The sequence below is a fragment of the Poecilia reticulata genome, linkage group LG15 (assembly GCF_000633615.1).
Source record: "Poecilia reticulata strain Guanapo linkage group LG15, Guppy_female_1.0+MT, whole genome shotgun sequence".
NCBI lineage: Eukaryota > Metazoa > Chordata > Actinopteri > Cyprinodontiformes > Poeciliidae > Poecilia > Poecilia reticulata.
Genome location: NC_024345.1, coordinates 18,948,333 through 18,970,280, shown reverse-complemented (window position 1 = coordinate 18,970,280; position 21,948 = coordinate 18,948,333). Strand labels below are relative to the sequence as shown.

General features: G+C 36.6%; 1 protein-coding gene across 1 annotated transcript in view; it reads left to right on the top strand.

Moving 5' to 3' along the window:
• The window catches only part of lmbrd1 (LMBR1 domain containing 1), a 53,911-nt gene that overhangs the window by 14,339 nt on the left and 17,624 nt on the right, over nucleotides 1-21,948 (top strand). The window contains exons 5-11 of the mRNA XM_008429860.1: nucleotides 1,268-1,335; nucleotides 2,628-2,716; nucleotides 9,788-9,861; nucleotides 13,441-13,566; nucleotides 14,387-14,539; nucleotides 20,678-20,742; nucleotides 20,892-20,994. Coding sequence (XP_008428082.1) covers nucleotides 1,268-1,335; nucleotides 2,628-2,716; nucleotides 9,788-9,861; nucleotides 13,441-13,566; nucleotides 14,387-14,539; nucleotides 20,678-20,742; nucleotides 20,892-20,994 — 678 coding nt within the window. The remainder of the gene's footprint in view (nucleotides 1-1,267; nucleotides 1,336-2,627; nucleotides 2,717-9,787; nucleotides 9,862-13,440; nucleotides 13,567-14,386; nucleotides 14,540-20,677; nucleotides 20,743-20,891; nucleotides 20,995-21,948) is intronic.

Below are 21,948 nucleotides of genomic sequence, written 5' to 3'. Positions count from 1 at the left end.
CCCGTTCAGATAAAACTAAATATGTTGAGTTTTTTTTTTTTCTCGTTGTTGTTGCATGTGTGATTCTGAATTGAAAGTCCCCTCACTTGCAAAAAAAAAAAAAAAAAGCATTTGGCAGTTAAAAAAATATTAACTTGCAATTGCATTGACTTCTAGTCCTAGTTATAATTTTTTTTAAAGCCTCCATACTAAAATTATTATAAACATTACTGGAATTTCTGCTTGTTTTGGTAACTCCAAAATCAACGTGCATCCCTAATGGATAGATGCAAATAAATATTCCAAGCTTAAGAAGAATTGCTTTTGGCATTTAATGTGACATTATTAGGTTTTGCACAGTATAAAACTAGATGACTGCTTACTTGTATGGCTTTTTGTTTAAAGTTTAAGAAATAGTACATTAATAGCCACAGGTAATTCTGATTTGCAGTCATCAGGATTATCTGTGCCTAATACTGACGTTGTTCACTTCACTAAATACAGTTTAAGTTTGATATTTTTTGTTTGCACAATTTTCAAGTATCTCTTTGTAAATAAATTCCAGGAAATGGAATATGTCATGCAGTTTTTTTAAGCACTTGAGAGCAAAGAGAAAATAAGAATTTGCAACATGGTTACAAGAAGAAACAACACAGGGTTGTCAAAGGACCGAGAAGACTGAACTGTGAAAAAGACCCGAGAACATTGAGACATTTAGTGAATGCTTCATGACAGCAGTCTACATTGTTTTCGATGCCTCAGTTGAAAACAATTTGCATGTGGAGCAAAATTTAAGGCAGATGGATCAAAACCAGGTAATAGTTTGACTAAAATTCACTGGGATGAAAACATGTTGTTCAACCTTGTGCCAACTTATTCAGTCTGTTTTAGGTCATTTTATTTTAATTTTGCAGATGACATTTGTTTTAAACTCCTGTCTTTGGAAGTTTTTTTTTGAGTGAGTGATGGTGCAAATCAGTAATTAGTGAGCATGATCCATCAGCCACAGCAATGTACTGCTCTCCTTGCCATGTGTCAGTTTTAAGCTGAGCGAGGCACTTTCTCTCAAAGATAAGAAGGTCTTTTGTGTAGGGACTTTAAAAAGCACCTTGAATGGCGCGGGATGTGAAATGCTATCTCCGCAAAGTCACACTGGATCTACGCCCACTTTGTCTTGCGCACTCTTGCTGTAGGCCTTATCTCAATGCTTCTTATCATATTCACAGAGAATAATAATATTTCACTTTATGACCATGATTGACCAATTTAATTATTTCTTACATTACAGCAAGTGAAAAATGCTCTGAAGTACACGGTTGGATTTGTCCTCGTCTGCGTGGCGCTCCTTTTAATTGGGTGAGTTTCACTTCACTACACAACAGGTAAAAGGGGTGTAAATACATTATTGTGTTGATAATGAGAAGAAAACCCTTTCAAACAACTAAAGCGATATTTGTCAGCCCACAATAAAACATCAAGAGGGGCGAAAAAAAACACCTCTGTTTACAAAAAGGCATATTTTGTAGATAGGAGTCTAAACTCAGTTATGTAAATCCTCATACCCAAATCACCTTCAGAGGGAGTACCAGACCTTCCCCTGTTTTGATCTATATTGAATTAAGAAATGCAGTTATGTACTGGCGCACATATTCAGTCATGTTCTATTTATCTTCGAATTTTACACAGGTTGCTTTCAGTAACACCAGGGAAACTTAATGGATTTCTTTGGGAGCTGTGACAGCAACATAGCTAGAGTCCAACCTGTGCGATTGAATGTGCTCTCTGAACCATAAAATGGGACTTTGAAGGAAAGCTTATTTGCTTTGAGAAAATAAAGAGCACATGGCTATACTGTCTCACATAGAAGTTTAGAAGATGCAATGTAGAGCGAAGTCGTATAAATGCTTTTTTACTAAATAAACTGCAACTGTTGCCGCTTTATCCTGTCGGTGGTTGGTTTATTGCTCTGAATTTTGATTGCGATGCTGAAATACCAAGAGGTCAGTGTCCAGTCAGTCGGTATTTAGTTGAAGTTACAAGGTCGGACAGCTGGACACAAGTTTCGTTTTGATACAAGTCTAGAGATGTTGGTGTTTTAAAAATGTAAATCTACTTTATAGGAGTTTGGAAAAAAAAAAAAATTGGTCTGGAATGGTCAGATGTTTTTTTGCTCAAACATTCTACACCAGGTAAAATAAGTGTGGAACACATCGTACTTTTTTTTAGTGGAGCATGAAGTTTACACCATTGTAAAAAAAATAAAATAAAAAACTCCTAACACAAAAGTCAATAATTAATTTGTAAGAAATTGAAATGTCATAGGTAATAAATATTAAACACAGAAATAAAAATAAACCATTGTCCTGTTTAATGGACCTAACTTGCACACCTATCCCCTGGTTTGGAATTCTGCATGCAAATACTACAATGGGCACAAAAAACTGAAAAACAGATTGAAACTACTTATCAGTTATCTCCAAAATCCACAGCATATTTTCTGGGTGAAAGCTTTGTTTTCTTGTGGCTCTCTTAATGGGTCTCAGCTGTCAGTGCATAAGATTCCTTTGAATTTTCAAGTTATGAAAAGTGTAATAATATTCAAAGAAGATCTGTGTTTTTTATTATTATTTATTTTTTTATTCTTTCAGAGCATTTGTTCCACTCGAGGCCCCACCTGGACAAAATTCCACTCAGTGGGAGAAAGTGCAGTACCTTTTTGAAGAGCTTGGCAGTAGCCGTAAGTACAGCCGCTACCAAGCACACTTGCTGTAATTTTCAACAAAACCTGAATTTTAAATATCTTCTGGTTGTTATAATTACCCTTGAAGCCCATTTATAGTTCAAATTAATTGTTCAACTTGACACCTTTTATTTCTTTATGCATTCATCATTTACTGTCTCATATTTTTCCTCAATTGCTACACAGCCTTATTGGTTCATGTTATTTTTAGGATTTATAGAAATAGTTTGACTCTTGTGACTTTTTCCAGTTTCTCTGTATGAACTGTAATTCATTTAATTTTAGTTTGCGTCCTGTGAGTGCTTTATTAAGTATTTATATAAGGAGCAGAGGTGTGAGTCGGTGTTCTGTCTGCGACATTTTAGTAGTGTGGATGGCTGGCATTCACAACTGTGTGTTTCCTAGAAAATGTAGGCCATTACCTTAATGATGACACTTCCGAAAGTCTGCCAATATTTAAAAAAAAAAGTTTCATGAAAAAGATTGAAGGTTCAAATGGGTAAAGCAACACAGCTTTACAGAACCAGAGTACAATTACATTCTTATGATCTTCAGAGCCCACGGCCTTCCTGTTATCTGCTTTAACTCATGGTCTCTCCTAGTCTGAACGAGCCAGACGTATCTCAATAAGTCATAAAAAAAAAATACAGTCTTCTATCCTTGATTGAGTTTGAGAGTTGAAATTGAACAATCAGGGCAACTTTGCTTCAATGCCTTCGACTTGATTGGGTCTGCTTTACTATTATGCTCTGTTTAGAAGTAACAGTGTAAAGAAACAGGAAATGTGACCCGGTAGATAATGCAGTTTCTTTGTAATGAGCTTTCCTTACCCTATGTAAATTCTCAGAAATCATTATGAAACATCTCAGTGATACTGGAAATGATGAACTTTCTTCTTTCTTCTGTAGCTACTTCCACATCAAAGAGAGTGAATGTTGTTTGCACTGTCTATGAGTAACAAAAAGTGGATTTCTATAAATTGTCAGATTTTCATCATCATGATTTCACAGTGCATTTTAAGTAAGACTAGAAAAAAACATGATTTAGTCATTACGTTCTTTATTGATTACTACAGGATGTTTCTTGTTCAGTCATAACTACTTAATTGTCATCTTACTACATTTAAGTCATTTATTTTCTTTTTATTTGCACCTGTCAAGAGCTGCAACTAACCCTTATTAAATCTGCATATAAAATATTATAGCAGGAGTTTCCCCACAATTAACGCTTTGTCTTTGCAGATTTAATCACAATTACCTCTAATACAAAAATCTTCAGTTTTGATGTTTGTCCAATATCATTGTTTACTGCCAAATTTGTTTTCCTTTAGCTAAAAGTCATGTTTTAAACGAAATGACTCCTCTCTTGTGTTCACAAATCAGAGTGAAAACAACCATCTGGTGTAGATTCTAGGCTCTTGACCTCTGGTCAATGCGGCCATTTAATTCAGCAATCAACTGCTTTATAAACATTGTGCCAACAACAAAAACAATTCTTAAAACGGGTACAGTAATTCAATAAATACTCAATTAAGTATTTTATGCATTGTCATATACAATACAATATATTCTGGAACAAATCCTTACACATAAAATTCATATGCTTTTTCCCCAATTTGTTTTTTCAAATTTTCCAGCATAAATTGCATCATAAAATCTTTAGGAAATAGCTTTTCCCCATCACACTAATACACACATCTTCACTTTTTCATTAGAATAAGGCCTTATACTATTTCAGCGCTATTGCAGGAACTTTAGCCAGTATGGATTACTAACAGTTGCGTGGCGTGTTACCATATGGGGACCAAAGAGAAAGTTGAACCATCTGCCTCAGTGCTTAAATGGGATCTCCTAAGCGATGTCCCTGACCTTCCTCCATTGGTGCAACGGGGGAAATTGCTGGGCTGCAGAGGAAATTTGAGCATCATCCTTTTTTCTAATTCCCAGATTCTTCTTTTTTTCCAGATGGGAAGTTAATTGTGTGAAGAAAAAACACTTTGGCCACATAACTCTCCTGACTTTTCTGCAACAACAGTTCATTAAAGCTGCTGCATCTTTTAATAGTTATAACATTACACTTGTTAAACCAGTGTTCCTTGAATGTTTTACAGATCAGAACTGTAAAACATTCAGGATCAGATTTCAGGACCAGGCCAGTATAGTTTTCTAATTTTTGGCTTTGCCTTGGGAAAGTACCTGAGGCTAGCTTGTAACATTTAACTTTTTCTTTTAATTAGCATAGAGAAGAACAGCTTTGCTTGACTGCACATACAGACACACAAAATTATGTTGCCAGATTTCTATGGGAAAAGCTATCTATGAAACTAATTTAACCCATTTTTGCCATTTTTTTGACTGACAAAATTGCAGAACTATGATCAACTGTTGGATTTTAAACATTATTGTCCATTGAATAGCACTTTTCTGTATTCTACTAGGAGAACTTAACCTGATCAGATAATAATCGGATTGAATCAGACATCTTTTGGAGGTAAGCCCAGTGCAGAGACCCTGTCCCAGAATCTTCAGAGCCCATTAAACATATTGTTAATGTCCCAGTACCAGACGCCCTCTGCTACAAAGTTCTACATGCTGAATTTGGTCACCTTTAGACAGACAGACGGACGGACGGACTAATCATCACCATTGACGTCTACACAGTTGTTTAACTACAGATGCTTAGCTTTCACTGTCTCAAAGCAGTTACCACAATGACATAATATTGTTCAGATAATTCAATGCAAGAAGGTGGAAACATTTTTCTTTTTTTTTTTTTTAAAATAACGTATTAATGTTATGGATCTTTATCATTAACTTCCAGTTAAGAATAGTTTTTTCATATGTTATAAAAAATCCAAACTCATTCATTATATTTCAAGAAGTAGTCCACATCCACATTGCTGTGCAGCTTACCACTGCAAAAGTTTCTCAGCCCTTTTCCAGCTTTTTGCGGCTTTACGTTTGCTGCGGTTTATCATAGTCTGCGTTCAAACATATGGCTGCCTTTTTAGCTGCTTTTGATGATTCTGTCATTTCGCCGAAATTTCACCGATGTTGGGCGCCAGAGCTAAAGGAGCTTCCTGAAAGAACACCTTCGTGCATGAGGCTCATACATGAACGCAAGCCTGAAGGGCTATATGTGGAGAGAGATAAGAGCTTCCTCATTCCACTGGTTTTTGAATTGACACTATGCAGATGTGGAAGCATAACCAATAATGGACAATATTTCCTGCATATAATCCCTGGAAAATCTGCTTGAGAAACGAAGAAGACTGGCAGCAAACATCCATCCTTCGCTTTGTGTCGAGCCTATGTGCAGAATGTTCTCTCTGCAGAACATGAGGCTATTGTCTTTTTCACTAAGCACACCACCAAACAAAGGAAGTAAGATTGCAATGAAACACCCGGGAATCAGAAACAGGTATTCAAATGTTAATGTTCAGCCTGGCTGTCAGACTTCAAAGTTTTCTTATTGCATAGAATGAGGACAACATATATTTTATATCACATTTTTTCGCCCTTGTACGGATGCATATGAACTGTCTCTAGAAGAATGTGATTAATGATGTAAACAGCACACATTATACATGCCCTGAATACTGACTTAATTTTGCAATTGAAATGCTGCTGTCAAGGAGATGGACAAGGAGAGACCCACCTATGACCATGGTGACAGGTGGTCTGGGCTTTATGAAGTTGATGTTGAGTGGATGAAGGATATTTATAAAAGGACAAATGTGTGGCTTTTTACTTAGAATGCTATGACAGGTGGGATCTTGACAGGGGAGTGAGGCAATCACTCTCCTCATCAATCCCTGTCTTCCAACTTTATCTCTGGCAGCTGGCCTGACACCTACTGTTGTGCTTTCCTGATAGGTGGTCCTCTTTCTCTCTCGTGGGTTACACACATTAACTCAACCTACATAAGCTGAAAAACCAAGCTGTTTGAACACCTATTGTGTAAAGCATTAAATCTAAGGGGAATGTGATTACTAATATCATCTGTCCTTGTCTAAAAGGACGGATATATAAGTTACAAGAGTGTTTACCTCAAATCCCATGGTAGTTTTTAGGTCTTTTATTTCATATTTCTGACCTAAATTATTTGCTGTGGTGTACTGCAGCAATTCAAAAGTCCCGTTTGTAAATTTAACATCTTGAAAGAGGGATTCTGGATATAAAACAATGTCATTTTAACCTAATTAAAATATTCCAAATTTTATACTTATACAAGATTATATTTCAATTCAGTTCAGATTACTTGAGTTGTATGCCTTTCAATTCAAATTAGTTCTCATTTGCAACATTGCAACATCATTACTGTAATGAAATTCTTGAATTATTATTGCACAGTAAAGTTTATTTTGTAAGAAAAAAATAATAGTCAATTGGCATTCCACAATCAACAATTAAATAGGAAAGAAAACTATTAAAGAAGACATTATAAATAATATTGTGGGAAACGGTATACTTCAAAGTCTTAGTACTTTGTTACTCTGAATACATTAAGCCTGAAGTGGCTGCAGGAAAACTCAGATGTTCAGTTTTTCAGGCAGTTTAATATCCCGATGGCTCGTTGATAGAAAGTGTTCTTAAATTTGCTGGTGCATGTCGGTATGCTTCTGCGCCTACTGCCTGACTGGAGAAGCATGAACAGCGTGTAGCTGGGATGGCAGAGGTCAGAGATGATCTTGTCTGCCTTTCTTCTACAGTCTAGTCTGTGAAGTTGCTGGAAGGCTGGCAGTTCAGTCCTGGTAATGCGTTGTGCCATTCTAATCACCTTTTGTAAAGCCTGTGCTGTCCAGAGTATTACAGCTGCCGTACCTGGCTGTGACATGCCCTGCCTGAACAATCTCATCTGGCAGACCACCTTTCATCTGCCTGTCAGGAGGCCCAAGACTCTGTCTCCAAAAGGGGTAACGTTTAGCAAATCCCGTAGCTCATTGATGAGTAAGGCTGTAACAATACAGTCAGACTACGCCATGATATGATTCACACAATCTATGTTTGGCGAGTCCAGTTATTTTGCTTGCGGTTTGTCTAATTCCATAGTGGCCCTCATGTCATGTGTTGTGCTTTTACGAATAGAATAAAAGTTTTTGAATCACATACTGTGTTTTAAAGATACCCAGATCAGTGTAGAACTGTCCAGTATGGGTTTAATGAGGGAGTGTGGTGGGCTGCTTTTTGGGTCTTTGTGACATGAGTAAAAAATGTGAGAAACTCTTTAAAATGATAGAGAAAGCAGCACAACTCAGCACTATCTCCGACACAGATTCTAGCGCCTGTGTTTTTTTAGGAGCTAAAGGTAAGCCGAGGTTTTCCAAATTATTTGCATCATGTCTGTCACCGTTTTTGTTTTTCCACCGGGAAGCCAAAGTACTGCTTGATAAAAAATGTAAAAGTGGCGGGTGCTTCATTAACGGTTTTACAACAGTTTTCTGGTTCAGTCCAGCTAAAACTTCTTATTAGTTTACTCTGTCAATCAAAAGGGTAACTCAAGAACAACGTCCTTTATTTTTTCACAATGTGACTCTCAAACACAGATACAGAAAGCCTGAAACTATAACACACTCACCGTCTTGTCTGGTGCATATAGTGGTTCTTCACCAGAAGATGACCACTGCTAGCCATAAAAATCTAGCACTTCCTGAGACTTTGGTGAGCAATACTGTGAGATCTTGTACCGCACTATGTCGTTGCACTTCAAATTTCACCCTGGGTGAAATGTTACTATTAAAAGCAGAGCTGTGACTATTATATCATCTGTGGACAAGTTTAACCAAAAAAAGCAGTTTGTGCAGAAAGTATGATCTAGGCTTTCATCAACTTTGTTTACTAAAGCCTTTGTAATACTTATGTTTCTTAATCTTTTTAGTGATCACACTAGCTTATTAAACATACTTGCATATATTTTTAATTTATTAAACCAATTATATTTATAATAAAATATTTTCAGTAGCTATAGCAAAGCTCAAGTGAACTACATTTATATATTACATTTACATTTATATATTTTTCTAGTCCTGCTCACATTGTATGCACACACATTCATGCAATGTCTTCCACATTGATGCTCCCCACATAACACTGTTCAGGAGCTGAGCTAAAATCAAAATTGTATGCTTACATGTACAATGCCTCGTGAAAGTATTCACCCCCACTGCTATGTTTTGTGCTTTGCTACCACATAACATGGAATTAAAATTATATATTTTTTAGGATTTGCATAATTTCATTTACAGAACATAACTTTCAACATTTTGTATTCTTTTTATTGCGAAGCAAACAACAAACAGGACAAAATCAGATAAATCCTTATGAGCTCGCCACATCTTACCACTGGGATTTTTGCCCATTCCTCAAAGCAAAACTGCCCCAGCTCCTTCCAGTTAAGTGGTTTCTGCTGGTGACCAACAGTTTTTAAGTCTGACCACAGACATTTTGCCTTTGACATTCCAGTGCATATCCGGGTGATGTTTCACTTTAAACCGTTGCTTTAGCAATATGCTTTGGCTCATTGTCTTGTTAGAAGACGGACCATCGACCCAGTCCCAAATCACTGAGAGACTGAAACAAGTTTTGCTCAAAAATATCCCTGTATTTATTACCATCCATCTTCCCCGTGATCTAAACAGTTTTCCAGTCCATTCTGATGAAAAACATTGCCACAGAATAATGGTGCCACCACCATGATTTACTGTGGAGATGGTACTCTTGGGGCGATAAATTGTCTTAATTTGGCACCAGACATTTCATTGGTGGCCAAAGAGTTCAATTAAAAGTATCATTCTACTAAAACATAATACTCGGTTTAATCGCCATACTAGCTAGCATCTTTTAACGTTAAAAAACACAGTTAAGCATATTAGTCAGAGATAGTAAAACATCTTTATTTTCTATTTAAAAATGCAACTGGCTATTGATTGACATTCACTCTGGTAAAGAAAAACCTTTTTAAAATACAACAAAATTGTACAACAAAAAGTAGCCTTTTGATGCTAGATGTATTAAGATTTTCCCCTCAATTCTTAGAGAAAATCTACAATGGTTTCCTTTTCTCTTACAGATGGTCTTCCTGCTCTATCCTTTTCGATCAGCTCTTTGACCTTGATTGGTATGTTGGCAGTGATCACTTACACGGTGAGTTGAGATCTATTAGAGTATTTTTTTATTATTTATTTATTTATTTATTTATTGTAATTTTTAATCAGAATGGGGAAAGAGTTCAAAATCTTTACAATCTTGTGACTTGATTTTTCTTAGACTTTTCAAAATAAATGGAAATGTCTTTTTAAGACATTATTTTACTAGTCATATCTGTGTTTATTGTATGTTATTCATGTTCTTTGTTTTTGTGATATAGTTGTGATTGAGAGGCTTTAATGGCAAAACTGCTCTGACATTCAATCACTCAAAATACTCAGACTGCTGTCACTTCACCTGAACACCCGAGACTCTTCATGATGTATTGGTGCATCTTATAGGCTTATCAACCACTTATTTGCTGTCTATTTATATACATAGATCTCCCTCAGTGCACATTAATAAATGCCTTGATCCCCATGTCATTTTTCTTTTCTTTTTGAGATCAGAAATCATTGACTATTTAATTTTGTCAATTTTTCATAGCATTGTCTTTATAACTGGAATGTGAATATTCCCCAAAGCTGATGTTTCTGATGTTAGAGCCACATAATGTGTAATGGTTTCTGCTGCAGAGAGACACATGCAGAAAACACAAAAACAAAAAAACCCCTCTGCTATCGGATCTGAGACTGAGAATAAAAGTGACAGCCAACTCCAATCTATCCAGTTTCTGTTGAGCTCAAAGAGTCCTGTTTGACAAATTATACAACCATACAACTGAACGTGGAACTGTTGATGAATAAAACACTAAGTAGCCAAGTAAATTGTAAAACCAATCTCCCTTTAGGACATACAATTAGTCTCAGCTGGGATTTTCTTCACTGTTTTCAGATGCCTTTCACAGTTCTCTATAGAGTAGATAATTACCTAGTTCAATCGGACAGTGGTACTGTGCTCAGATTTGCGCTGACCGGTGTTGCTGTGGACCTGGTGAATGCTCTGTGGAAATCAAGATTCCCACAGTGTCTTTGTTTTTGATCATCTTGTTTTTTGAAGTCAGTCAGAAAAAATAAGCCCTTCAGGCTGCAGCTGCAAATAGCCTTCTCTTTTTCTTTTGGTTGTCACTGGCTGCAGAAGCCACTGCGTATCATTTTATTGTCTGCATTTGGTCTGTATTCTGAAAGAAAAAAAAATATATACATTAGTGGCATTCAACCCAAATTTGCAATGATCTGGAGGGCTTAATATTATTTAAAACATATTTACACTGCACCCAGCAATCTTAATTGTGTATTACAAGCTCATCTGCTTGTTTTTAGCAGAGATCTAGCTTTGTCCCCATGTAATGTAAAGAGTGTAAAACATGACAACGTTGTGCCATGTACATAACGCTGTCAAAAATCCAAAGTGAAGCAAAGTTATGATGTGTTTGCTTCTTTGAAAATCTACGTTTGTGTTAATTGACATATCTCAGACCAGCTTGTAATAACAGGCCTAATTGGGCAGTTTCACCAAAGCAAAGCAAGAGATGTGAAACTCCAAATGCATTTATTTTTTATCTTAAATATTTGGTGACCCAGCTTTGATCTATCATGATCATATGTTGTTGCAGATCACATCCTTTGATCTTAATTTTCCCCAATTAAAGTCTACAAAGTTAGTAGTTAAAAAAAATATTGATACATGCTATCAGTGAGTCCCCATTAATGTACCTTCATTCTGTCTTTTTTTGTCCTTTCTATTTAAACCAACAGTTGCTAATAACATTTTGTGTTTGGCAGGCTTGTCAACCTGTGATTGAGCCCCTGCTTGACCATACATGACCTACAACAAATATGAAACGGCATCAGAATTTTCACAAAAGGACCACGGCATCATTTTCTTAAGCATATGAACTTTTCAGAATGCGATTTATCTGAATTATGTTTTTTTTCTTTAACAGGTGAAGGTCATTTGTGTTGAAGTTGGAGCCATCTAATGATCAAGTTGTAGATAGCAACTGAATAAATAACCGGTTCCTTTCCAAGACTGTTGGAGGATTTAACTAAGATTCGAATAACAATAAAATAAATCTGCATAAAATCTGAAACCTAAATAGTTGTTTCCGTAAGAAAGGGACCTCGAGCATCCCTGAATGTAAATTCTAAGCTCACAAAAACTCAACAGTTTTATTTAACTCACTCTGCTCCACTTCCTCTTCCTTTTGGCTTCACCATCACAAGTATATAAAGCAACAAAGGGGAGGCTTGTGTCGGAAACCTGTATCCAACTAAATCTCCCTCTTCCCTCTCAGCAGGCATAGGGATCACTCTCTCTCCGAGTCTCCCTCTTAGCCAACACTCACATGGAGTCACACACATGCACATTCCTCTCTTCTCTAATAAGGCATTTCTGGCTATTATTGACTGCGGTTGGTGTTAAAATCAATTTAATCAGCGTGCGTCATTATACTTGAACTGGAAATGTGAACTCAGACCGGCAGAAGTCATTTTAGATTTCTACGGTTTAGTTGGGAGGGAAATGTTTCTCGTGGGATCTGGGACAGGTTTTCCTTTTATGAGTGTATTTGATATTCGGGACATGCTCTGGCCTTAAGAGCTTCATGATTCATTGCAGGAGGCGACATTCGCCCATAGCATAGATCCACTGCAGAGACTAATAATAGTGTAGCCTGACTTTGTATCCCATGTGGCTTTCTTAATGCTGCCTTAACACTCGAACTGATAAGTTATTTTACAAAAAGAATGAAGTAAAATGTTTCAGGGCTTGAAAGGTTGCAGCGTGTTTTGAAATGATCTTCACACAGAATGACAGTTTTATTTTGGCCCAATATAATAGCACTCCTGAAAGTTTGTAAAAGCAATGGAACACAGTAAAAGCATCTGACTGGTGCCTTTAGTTTCATTTCTAATGGATGGCTTTGTTTTCTTTTTATTAAACATTCCCTTCATATTTTTTATATAAAAGTAGCTAAATACCTCAGAATTTGAATTACCATTTTATTTTTGGTTACATAACCCTTTTTTTTTTTTTTTTTTTTTTTACATTGCTGCTCCTGTCTGTAACCGCTATTGATAATCGTCATTGCTTCCAGTCAAATAAAATAAATAAATAAATTAATTAATTAAAACACCAACAAAAAGAGAAATACAAATTTAGAAAATGTTATGTGGAGTCCAGATTTTTCTCTACAGGCTGATTTGTTGTTTTAAGAAAAAAATAAATCTGAAATTCAGAGTTAGAGGACACTGCTGTCACATGGGGGCACTGTTAAGCTGTAAATGCATCAGTGTGATATAAGGCAGTGATATCCACACAAAATGGTTGCAGCAAATTCTTCAATAAGCTTTAGCACAATTATAGATTCCACCATTTTAATCTTTTTTTTTCCCCCCCTCTGCCAAAAATGACACCGCCTAGGAGGCCAGGATCTGTGGGATTTTTGTCGTGCACGCACGCGCATGTGTGCGTCCATGTGTTTGCTTACCCTCATTTGACTGTTGTCATGTGCCACAATGTGATGGGTTTGCCACCAGGCAGGAGTGACTGTGTGTGGGAGGATACACGTGGCATATGTGCCACCCTTGCTCTGACAATAGTGTGTGATTATAATGGTACTTTTGCATCTTGCAGGCATATGGAATGTCTGTCATGCCTTTGAATCTGATAAAAGGCACGCGGAGCGTCGCATACGAACGCCTTGAGAACACGGAGGACATTGACGAGGTTGAACACCAGATAGAAAATCTGAAATCCAAGGTAGGTCTTTGAGTGGTATGACTTGTCTTCAGTGCACATACAAGTGGCATAAACATGAATATGTTGGAAGTTTCATTGATTTGCATCAAAATTAATATATTAGCAATTCTATACCAGTAGAAATATATATTTATTCGCTATTTTCTCTCTTCGTGTTAAACATCTGAATCAATGTTGATGATGCAAGGTCCACAAAAAAAGAAAAAAAAATGCATTAACTAACAGCTTTGCTAAAACGCCACATGCGCTGTGTGGTTAAGCACCACCACTTCCTTATTTTTATGCCCCCCTGTCTTTGCAAGTTCTTACATTCTGTAAGTTATGTCCTTTTCAAACGCCCACTCAGATTCCTTCTGTCCAAACGGGATATTTCAAGTAAACACATTTTTGAAATTAAGTAAAGTAAAGAGTTAGGCATTTGTCACTCTTTTAATTTCAGTGGTTGCAAACAGGAGGTAGTAATAAAACATAAACTATAACATTTAAGCTTATTGATCACTTGTAAATATATGCAATTTTTTTTTAATGTGTTTCTTTGTCACTTTTTAGATTATAATTTGATTATGCTCTGCTTCATAAAGAGTACTAAATGTTTTCAGCCTTTATACACCCGTCCCATTCACTGATACAACATCTTGCTAAATCTCAAGATTTCCTCTAAATCAGTTAATAAGGCAGTCATTATAAAAGTCCTGTTACCTGAAGTATTCCTTTAATTCATAGGGTGCTCTAAATATGAGTTTGAAACCAACAACCATAACGTATCGAAAGCATGCATATATTTAACTATGCATCTCCTTCCTGTTGGTTTCTTTGGCAGTGTAAGGATGGTCGTCCTCTATCCTCAAAGGACAGACGCAACCTGCAGGAACTTGAGGGCAAACTACAGGTCCTCCAGCGCAGAGGAAGGCACCTGGACATTGCAGAGAGCCACTGTTGCTCTAAAGTTGGCATTGCTCTCAGACCTGTCAAGGTGAGTCTCCATTGTGAAATTGGCTCCCATTCACAGATGTCATTTCAATGCGCATTGTGGGCAGCGGCCTAAACCAAGGCAAAACGTGAGCATCTCAATATCGGTTTTGTTCCTTTCCTAAATTTATGTTAGATTCTTCTGGGAAAACAAAATGTATGATATTAATGTCTTCTAAGGTTTGTGCAAAAATGAAAAGGAACATTTTGGTGTCCATTTGTTTTTACCCCCTTTTAATCTGATATCCCTAAATAAAATCCAAACCAATCAATTGCCTTCAAAAGCCACCTTAAACTTACATGCCCAAGTAGAGGAGCTGGAAAATCCAGTCTGAGTGGGAGGACTCTGGTGTCAAGACAGCCAGTGGTCATTGGGCGATATGTGGCATATAAGCTGGACAGACATGAATTTCCAACAAAATAAAGTGAGGTTTGTGCAAAAGTTGAGAGGCTATCAACATTTGTGGAAGTCACTGCACACTTCGTATACACAAATTCATAAGTGTCTAGTTCTTGCTGTGTGTTAAAAAATAAAAAAAAAAATAATTTCAACTTGTTTATTTTTAACAGCTCAGACTGCTTTTACCGAAGAGAATCTTAATGTTGTAGCTCTCATTTAAACTGCTCTAGATTTACTTTCAGTTCTACTTTACAGCACAGCATATATGCATGAGTCCCACGGGTAGTCTCTTCACCTAATTTACTGTGAAGTCTCTGAGGGAGACTTGTATTTCTCAGACAGGATCTCATAGTTCCCATGAGGTATACCAAATCAACTGTAAACCTGTGTCATTTTACTCCTTTTTGGTCCACTCAGCCAGGAGCTCAACTTTATGCATAGTAATAATATTGTTGCTATACTTTTAAGAGGGTCACACATTTGTTACTACAACTTATTGGAACAATAACAAACAATGATTTTAAACAGAATAAAAATGAATCTAAAATATAAATGTTACTTTAAAAAAGTACTTTAAGATATATTTGAGAAGCTACACAATATTATATCCCTGAAGAAAGCACTGGAAGGATGCACATTGTTTTTGAACAGATAATTGAGTGAGATTTTTCTTCTGAAAATATTACACCTTTCGCTCTTTGGTTCTTGTCATTGAAAGAGTGCATCAAGAACATGGTGCTTGGGGGTTTTTGGGCTCAAGTTTGTCATTTGGTCTTTTTGAGTGGAAGAAACAGTAACTTTTTTCCCCTCAAACTATGGAATTTTTTAGAAAAGGTTAAGATATTAGACCTGTAAAAAATATTTCTTCCATGTGTTTCTTTTTTCATTAGTGACGACCCTCGTCGGTGTCTCATACATCTTTACCATTCTCACACTTTCGAGGGCTATAAAACGCATCACCCTGTTGCTGAAAATGTGCTCCACAAATAAATTGCCTTGCCTCGTCATTTACCCTTCTAAGGCCCCGATCTAGACGACAACGTGGAAAAAAGAACAGAATGTCCCATCACTTGCTGTAACAACAGGTTCGATATATTCAGTTCATTAGCGAAAGTCACAACTCTAATCTGTTGAATTGACGATTTGGATCCAATAGTGTTAGAAGCCTGAAAAACGGCTGCGAGGTTAAACAGACAAACCAGACCACAGACATATTATTCAGCTGGTGTGACAGAATTACTCATGCCATATCCTTCTGCGAACAAAAAATGACGTACCTTCCACAGTAATAATGTCTCAATCCGACTGCATTTAGCACTTTATGCTCTACGGTGGTTAAAATAGCTCCACATTAGTTTCACCACCTTCCGCTTACATAGGGAAGCATCTGAAATAAGGTGTTTGATGGGCATTACAATGTTTTCCACATCTAGGTATTCATATCTTACTTCACGCTACCTTCATGCTCTTCTATGTAGGTGTGCATACCTGCATATTCAGTTTACTTGATAATGGATACAAAGAGGCATGTAAGCTTGATATACCATAGCTGACTCATCCAAGGCAGAGCACAGATTGAATAGTTCATTCTATTTTTATTCGCATCTTCATGTTAGTTCACGGTACTTTCCCCACTGTTGTTTATTTGCTGCTATTTGAGTTCGTTCCAGGCTAGCACAAACATTTTAAACCAGTGTCTGTAGCAGTCTGTCTTTGACCAAAGGGGATTGTGGCTAATGACAGTCCCCAGACTCAAATTTGAGCAGCAGTATGTAGGGAGATTAATTCACTAGGATCCTGGTGCAGAGTGATAAGCGAAACAATTGTGATTTCAGCGGGACCGCTGTTTGCCAGGCACCGACTCATGTGTTTATAGTAACAGCAATGGTGAGCTGAGTTACTGAACATGTTGAACATTCTCAGCTGAAAAGGCCTCTAATTGTCAGGGTTTGGCTGTGATCATAGAATGAAATAAAAAAAAATAAAATAAAAATCAACCCTTAATTACAAATGGCTGATTAAAATGTCGTGCCCTTTTATATTAAGAGAGAAAAACCTCCACATTTGAAAATAAATATGTTTCAGTAACCTAAAAGTTCCTAATTATTTTCAGTCAATCAGTGACTTGGCTGTGAAAAAATTATCTCAGATTTTTATTGCATTTGGACAAAAGTTGCTGCAAACCCTGAACATGTACTCACTGCCCTCAGTGGTTGGTATTGTTATAATGAATCTAGTCCAGTAGCAGCTATGCAGCTATTTTTTTTACCTTCAAACATTTTACAGGCATACAGTTTTTGATTATTTTATTAAGAACGTGGCATGTTGGCATCATGAAATGCAATTCTGATGTTTCACCTTCAACTTTCTCAAAAGGTTTGTGACTTGATACATATGCACATTCAGCAGTCAACCAATCCCATTTATCAACTTTGATAATTGGCAGATCATGTACTGAAAAGTCTGTTTTTCATTTTTGTTTAATGAACAAATGCGTCAAATTTAATAGCTTTTAATTTTTTAACATCTAAATTGTCATAGTGTATTGTAGTCTTTTGAGGGAAGCATGTAATCATTAAAATAATAATCGACAGGTCATCTAAAAAATAAATAAAAGAAAAAAAAAAAAATGAAATATTTGTCAGCGAGAAAGATCCTGCTTGGTCGGGGCACCTCTACTGGATACACAATGCCAAATGAGGCGCAATGTTTGTGGTTGTTCCTACCCATCAATCTGGAAAGAATTATTAGGCATTTTCAAATTGTAGCCCACCTTCCTGTGGTTAGAAAGGTTATTTTCAAATGAATACAAGATAGCTGCTGGTCTTGTCAGCACTGGATGTTGTAGGAGGTTGGTCTGCCAATTACAAGATTTACATCTCAAACTGCAAATACCCCAGTTCACATATTAAATGTCAAACTTTATGACAGTATAATTAGAAAAAAAAAAAATAAGTACAGCTTTTTTGGAAGGGTAGCCAGAGGACGGCTCATTTCTCTAAAATGTACACAGCAGCACAGTCCAGATTACTAAACTGAAAGCGAACAAACCAGAAGACTACAGATCCTGCCAGTCAATCAGGCAGAAATTGAAAAGTAATTTTCCCCAGTTAATTAAATGTATCAAAACTGGAAGACTCTTTCTGTTTCCATCTATGCTTTTAGTTTTGTAAAAAGATAAACTTTAGGGATGCTTTATTGCAAAGACTGGGATTGGCTTTACACCCCTTATTTCTGATCCGACTTCGAAACTCCAGTCTCTGTATACAAACCTGTCACATTTTTTTTGTATGCATTTAATAAATTGTTGAATTAAGACAAAAGATATAGGCTTGTGTGTGTTGTCTTTCTTAAAAAGACAATTGAAGAAAAAAAAAAAGTTTTCTGCTTCATACTGTCCTTTAAACACCTTGATGAGAGGATGATGATCTGGGTCTGTTTTGCCTTTTGGGCTCCTGGTTAACTTGCAGTCTTGCCATTGTCTTCTAAAATACAATCTGAGTCTATCTAGTGTGACGACTGAAGCTTGTCTCAATACCACAATCAGCCCAAGCCCAGTGGTAAACCCATATCAAAATTCATGAAAATGTAATAAAAGTGCTGCAATAACCAGTAGATGTTTTTCAACTCACTTATCATTGTGGATTAAAGTGAAATTCTGAAAAGCAATGAGAGCCACTGCATGAAGTTCTGTATCAGATAATCAGCAACGTAGCATTGGTTCTACAAGCTATTTAATGTGTGTTTTTAATTTCCCTTACACTAATTCATTGTGTGCGGTCTGTTGGATAAGTCATTGCATAGTGTAGTATGGCTTCTGTTGTTTATCTGAGGCTTTATTTATCTCCTTTTGTGAATTGGGAAATATTATGAGGTATTTATTAGATGATCATGCATTAAAATTGAATAAAACTTACTCTTTACTATAGTTTTACTTAAAGTAATTAGTTTCGACACTGAGTCATTATTCTTCTTGTCTGAGACAAAAAATAAAGCTTCACCTAAAAGCTTTTTTAGCGCTAAAACGCTCCATTTTTTCAGATTGCGTACACATATTCCTCTCTTTTTATTCACTTTAATTCTGTTTAACACAAGGCAACCTGTTTGTTAGTTTGAATTCAGATTTTATAGCCAAGCAGTATTTGTTTTTCCAGTTTGTAGTTTGCATTTTTTTCTAAAGAGTTGAGTGCCAACACAGCTTTTGTTTCTATTCATGTGAGTACAGAAGTGGATCCTTACAAATTTTGTGCTTTAATTACCTGATCACTACATTACGTCAGTACAGTTAAACCATCAGAAAAATGATTACCGTATTTTCCGCACTATAAGGTGCACCTAAAAACCTTCAATTTCCTCAAAAGCCGACAGTGCACCTTATAATCCGGTGCGCCTTATATATGGACCAATATTGAGCCACAACAGGTCTAGCAATGACAATAAGCAGCCATTTTCATTTTCCCCATAGAAGAAGAAGCGTGCCGTGCATGCTGGGATAGTTGTCAGAACGCTGGTTTGTTGATAAAGTTTGACTGACCTATCTACCTACCGACCTGATAATCAGGTCGTCTGCAGGTCATTTAGCACCACATTCTCCACCAACATGCTGTGCGCGAACGGAGAAGGGTGACCATCGTCCGGCCACGCCCTGACCCAGGAAGGCTCTCCTTGCTGACCCGAGTCGGACTGTTTTGTTGACATTCTTTATGTCAACAAAGTGGCTTTAGATTTTCATCCGGGGTGCTTCGACTAGAGTTACCAAGGGACCAGCCCCTATACATTTAAAGCCTGGGGGGCGGCGGCAGCGTGTCGGTTGGTCTGTGTTACCCAGAAAGCAGTTGGGCACAATATCGCAACACCAACACCGTGAGTGAAACAATGACTGGGGCAGCCTACTATATAAAGTACTCGGGGACCACTTCTTTATTATTACACATCCACATTTGTAGAGTACGGAACAAATCGAGTCCCGTATCGGTTCAATATTGGACGGGTGTCATACCCTAACTGTAGCGTCTATTCTATGCGCCTTATAATGCGGTGCTCCTTATATATGAAAAAAGTTTTAAAATAGGCCATTCATTGAAGGTGCGCCTTATAATCCGGTGCACCTTATAGTGTGGAAAATACGGTATATTGTATTTTATTTGTATATATTTTTTTGCCCTTTCGTATCAGGTGAATAACATCACATTATACCAATGGTAATGCTGATACATTTGTGAATCACGTGACATAGTTAAGTTAGAAAACGGATAACTTACTAATTTTCCCATGACATGTTGAGTGAAGTATCAGGAATGTCAGTAATTTAGATGATTTATAGATGAATAACAGATTAGTAAACATGTTAATGAAGCTCCTGTATTACATTTCATATGTGCCTTTTCTGCATAATTTGATCATTTATTGATGATGAATATCCTTATTATATAACATTAAAAGCTCAAATTGTCAGTTTGCAGAATGTATTATATATTTGGCTTTTGCCAACCTTTTCCCTCTGTGGTTGCAACCTTTCTACCTGACCAATCCTTTCAAATAGCTGTGCCAACATTTCCCCACTGTTGCCATGGGCACCAGTGCCAATCTGAGGCTCTACATGCCATATGGTCTCTCTTTGACCTGGCACAAGTGTGCACAATAGTTGTTTTTCTTTTACCAAGGTTCACAAAGGGTCTGAATGAGTGCTCATTTTTTCCCCTTGGTTATTTATTAAACATGTTGACTGTCATTTCTTTGCAGATAATACTTGGGGTTTTCTTCATCCTGGTTGCACTGCTCTTCACTATTTCCCTGTTTATTTCAAAGTAAGTGATTGTTTTACAGAATCTGACTCTTTACATTGTAACTATTCCAAAATGAACAGGAGCCATGAAAAAGGAGCTGCACAATTCTTGTTTTTGTATTGTTTTACACATCATTTCAAAAATGAAATCCCGTATTTTGCTGTGTTCAGTCTGGACAAAGCACTTCACTCTGCTGGCATTAGCTATGGGTTCATCATCTTTGGCACCAACCTAACCAATCCTCTCAATGAACTTCTGCTGGCTTTACAACCTGTAAGTATTCTTTGAAGTTTTATGTCATAGAGATGATTGTACTCAGTTAAGATGGGCTTAAAGCCAGTATTTCTTGTTTTTTTATCACAATAATCTCAAATAAAACCTAATTTAAGCTTTATCACGGTTAATTATATAATGGGTGAGTAATATTTTTTTAAAAATTATGTCAGAATCTTGCAGCAAAGGAGGGGCATATGGAAAGTGAATTGATTAAAATTGGAGTCTGTTGACCAATCTGCAGCCAACAGCAACATTTTATCTGTGGAAATAAAACAAAACCCATTTTACAGTAATGTATGTTTTGTAAAAGTTGGAGCTGACAAACACTATTTTATTGATTTCTATTTTTCTTTATAAACTATATTATCAGGAAATGTACAAAACTGCATTGCAGATATTTTTTTGTTTTTTTTCCCCCCTTATATTCTTTCCTTCTATTCACTGTTTATGTTAGAGCAATTTTTTAAAATAAAGAGAAAACTTACCACAAAATTCACATTTGAATCTGTGGTTGGTTAGGGTGGCTCTCATTATAAAACCAGCGGTCACACTCTGCATAATCTAGATAATGTCCTTACATAACTTGAGAAGCTTCCAAAAGCCTTTCAGCATTTCCTAATCCATCATCTTTCATCCCAGTTTAAAAGTAAAAACAAAGTACATTTGCTGCGCAGAGTCTTGCTTTGTCTTTCTCTTTTTCAGTATGAAAGTATGGCAGACTCGTCCTAGCATGTCTTAGACCTAGACACTAGTTTCTTGTTAAGTAGCTTCTTACATGTCCTCCATAATATTGAAAACAAGTATCATTGTATCGTCTTCCCTCAGTAGCTATAGCTTGGCAGACTTATAGTGTGTTCATTAATATGAAAAGAAAAAAAGAAGGATTTTGGAGATTCAAATCAGGCAGTTATTGATCTTGTCCAGCGAAGCTAAAAATCATCATATTTTGAT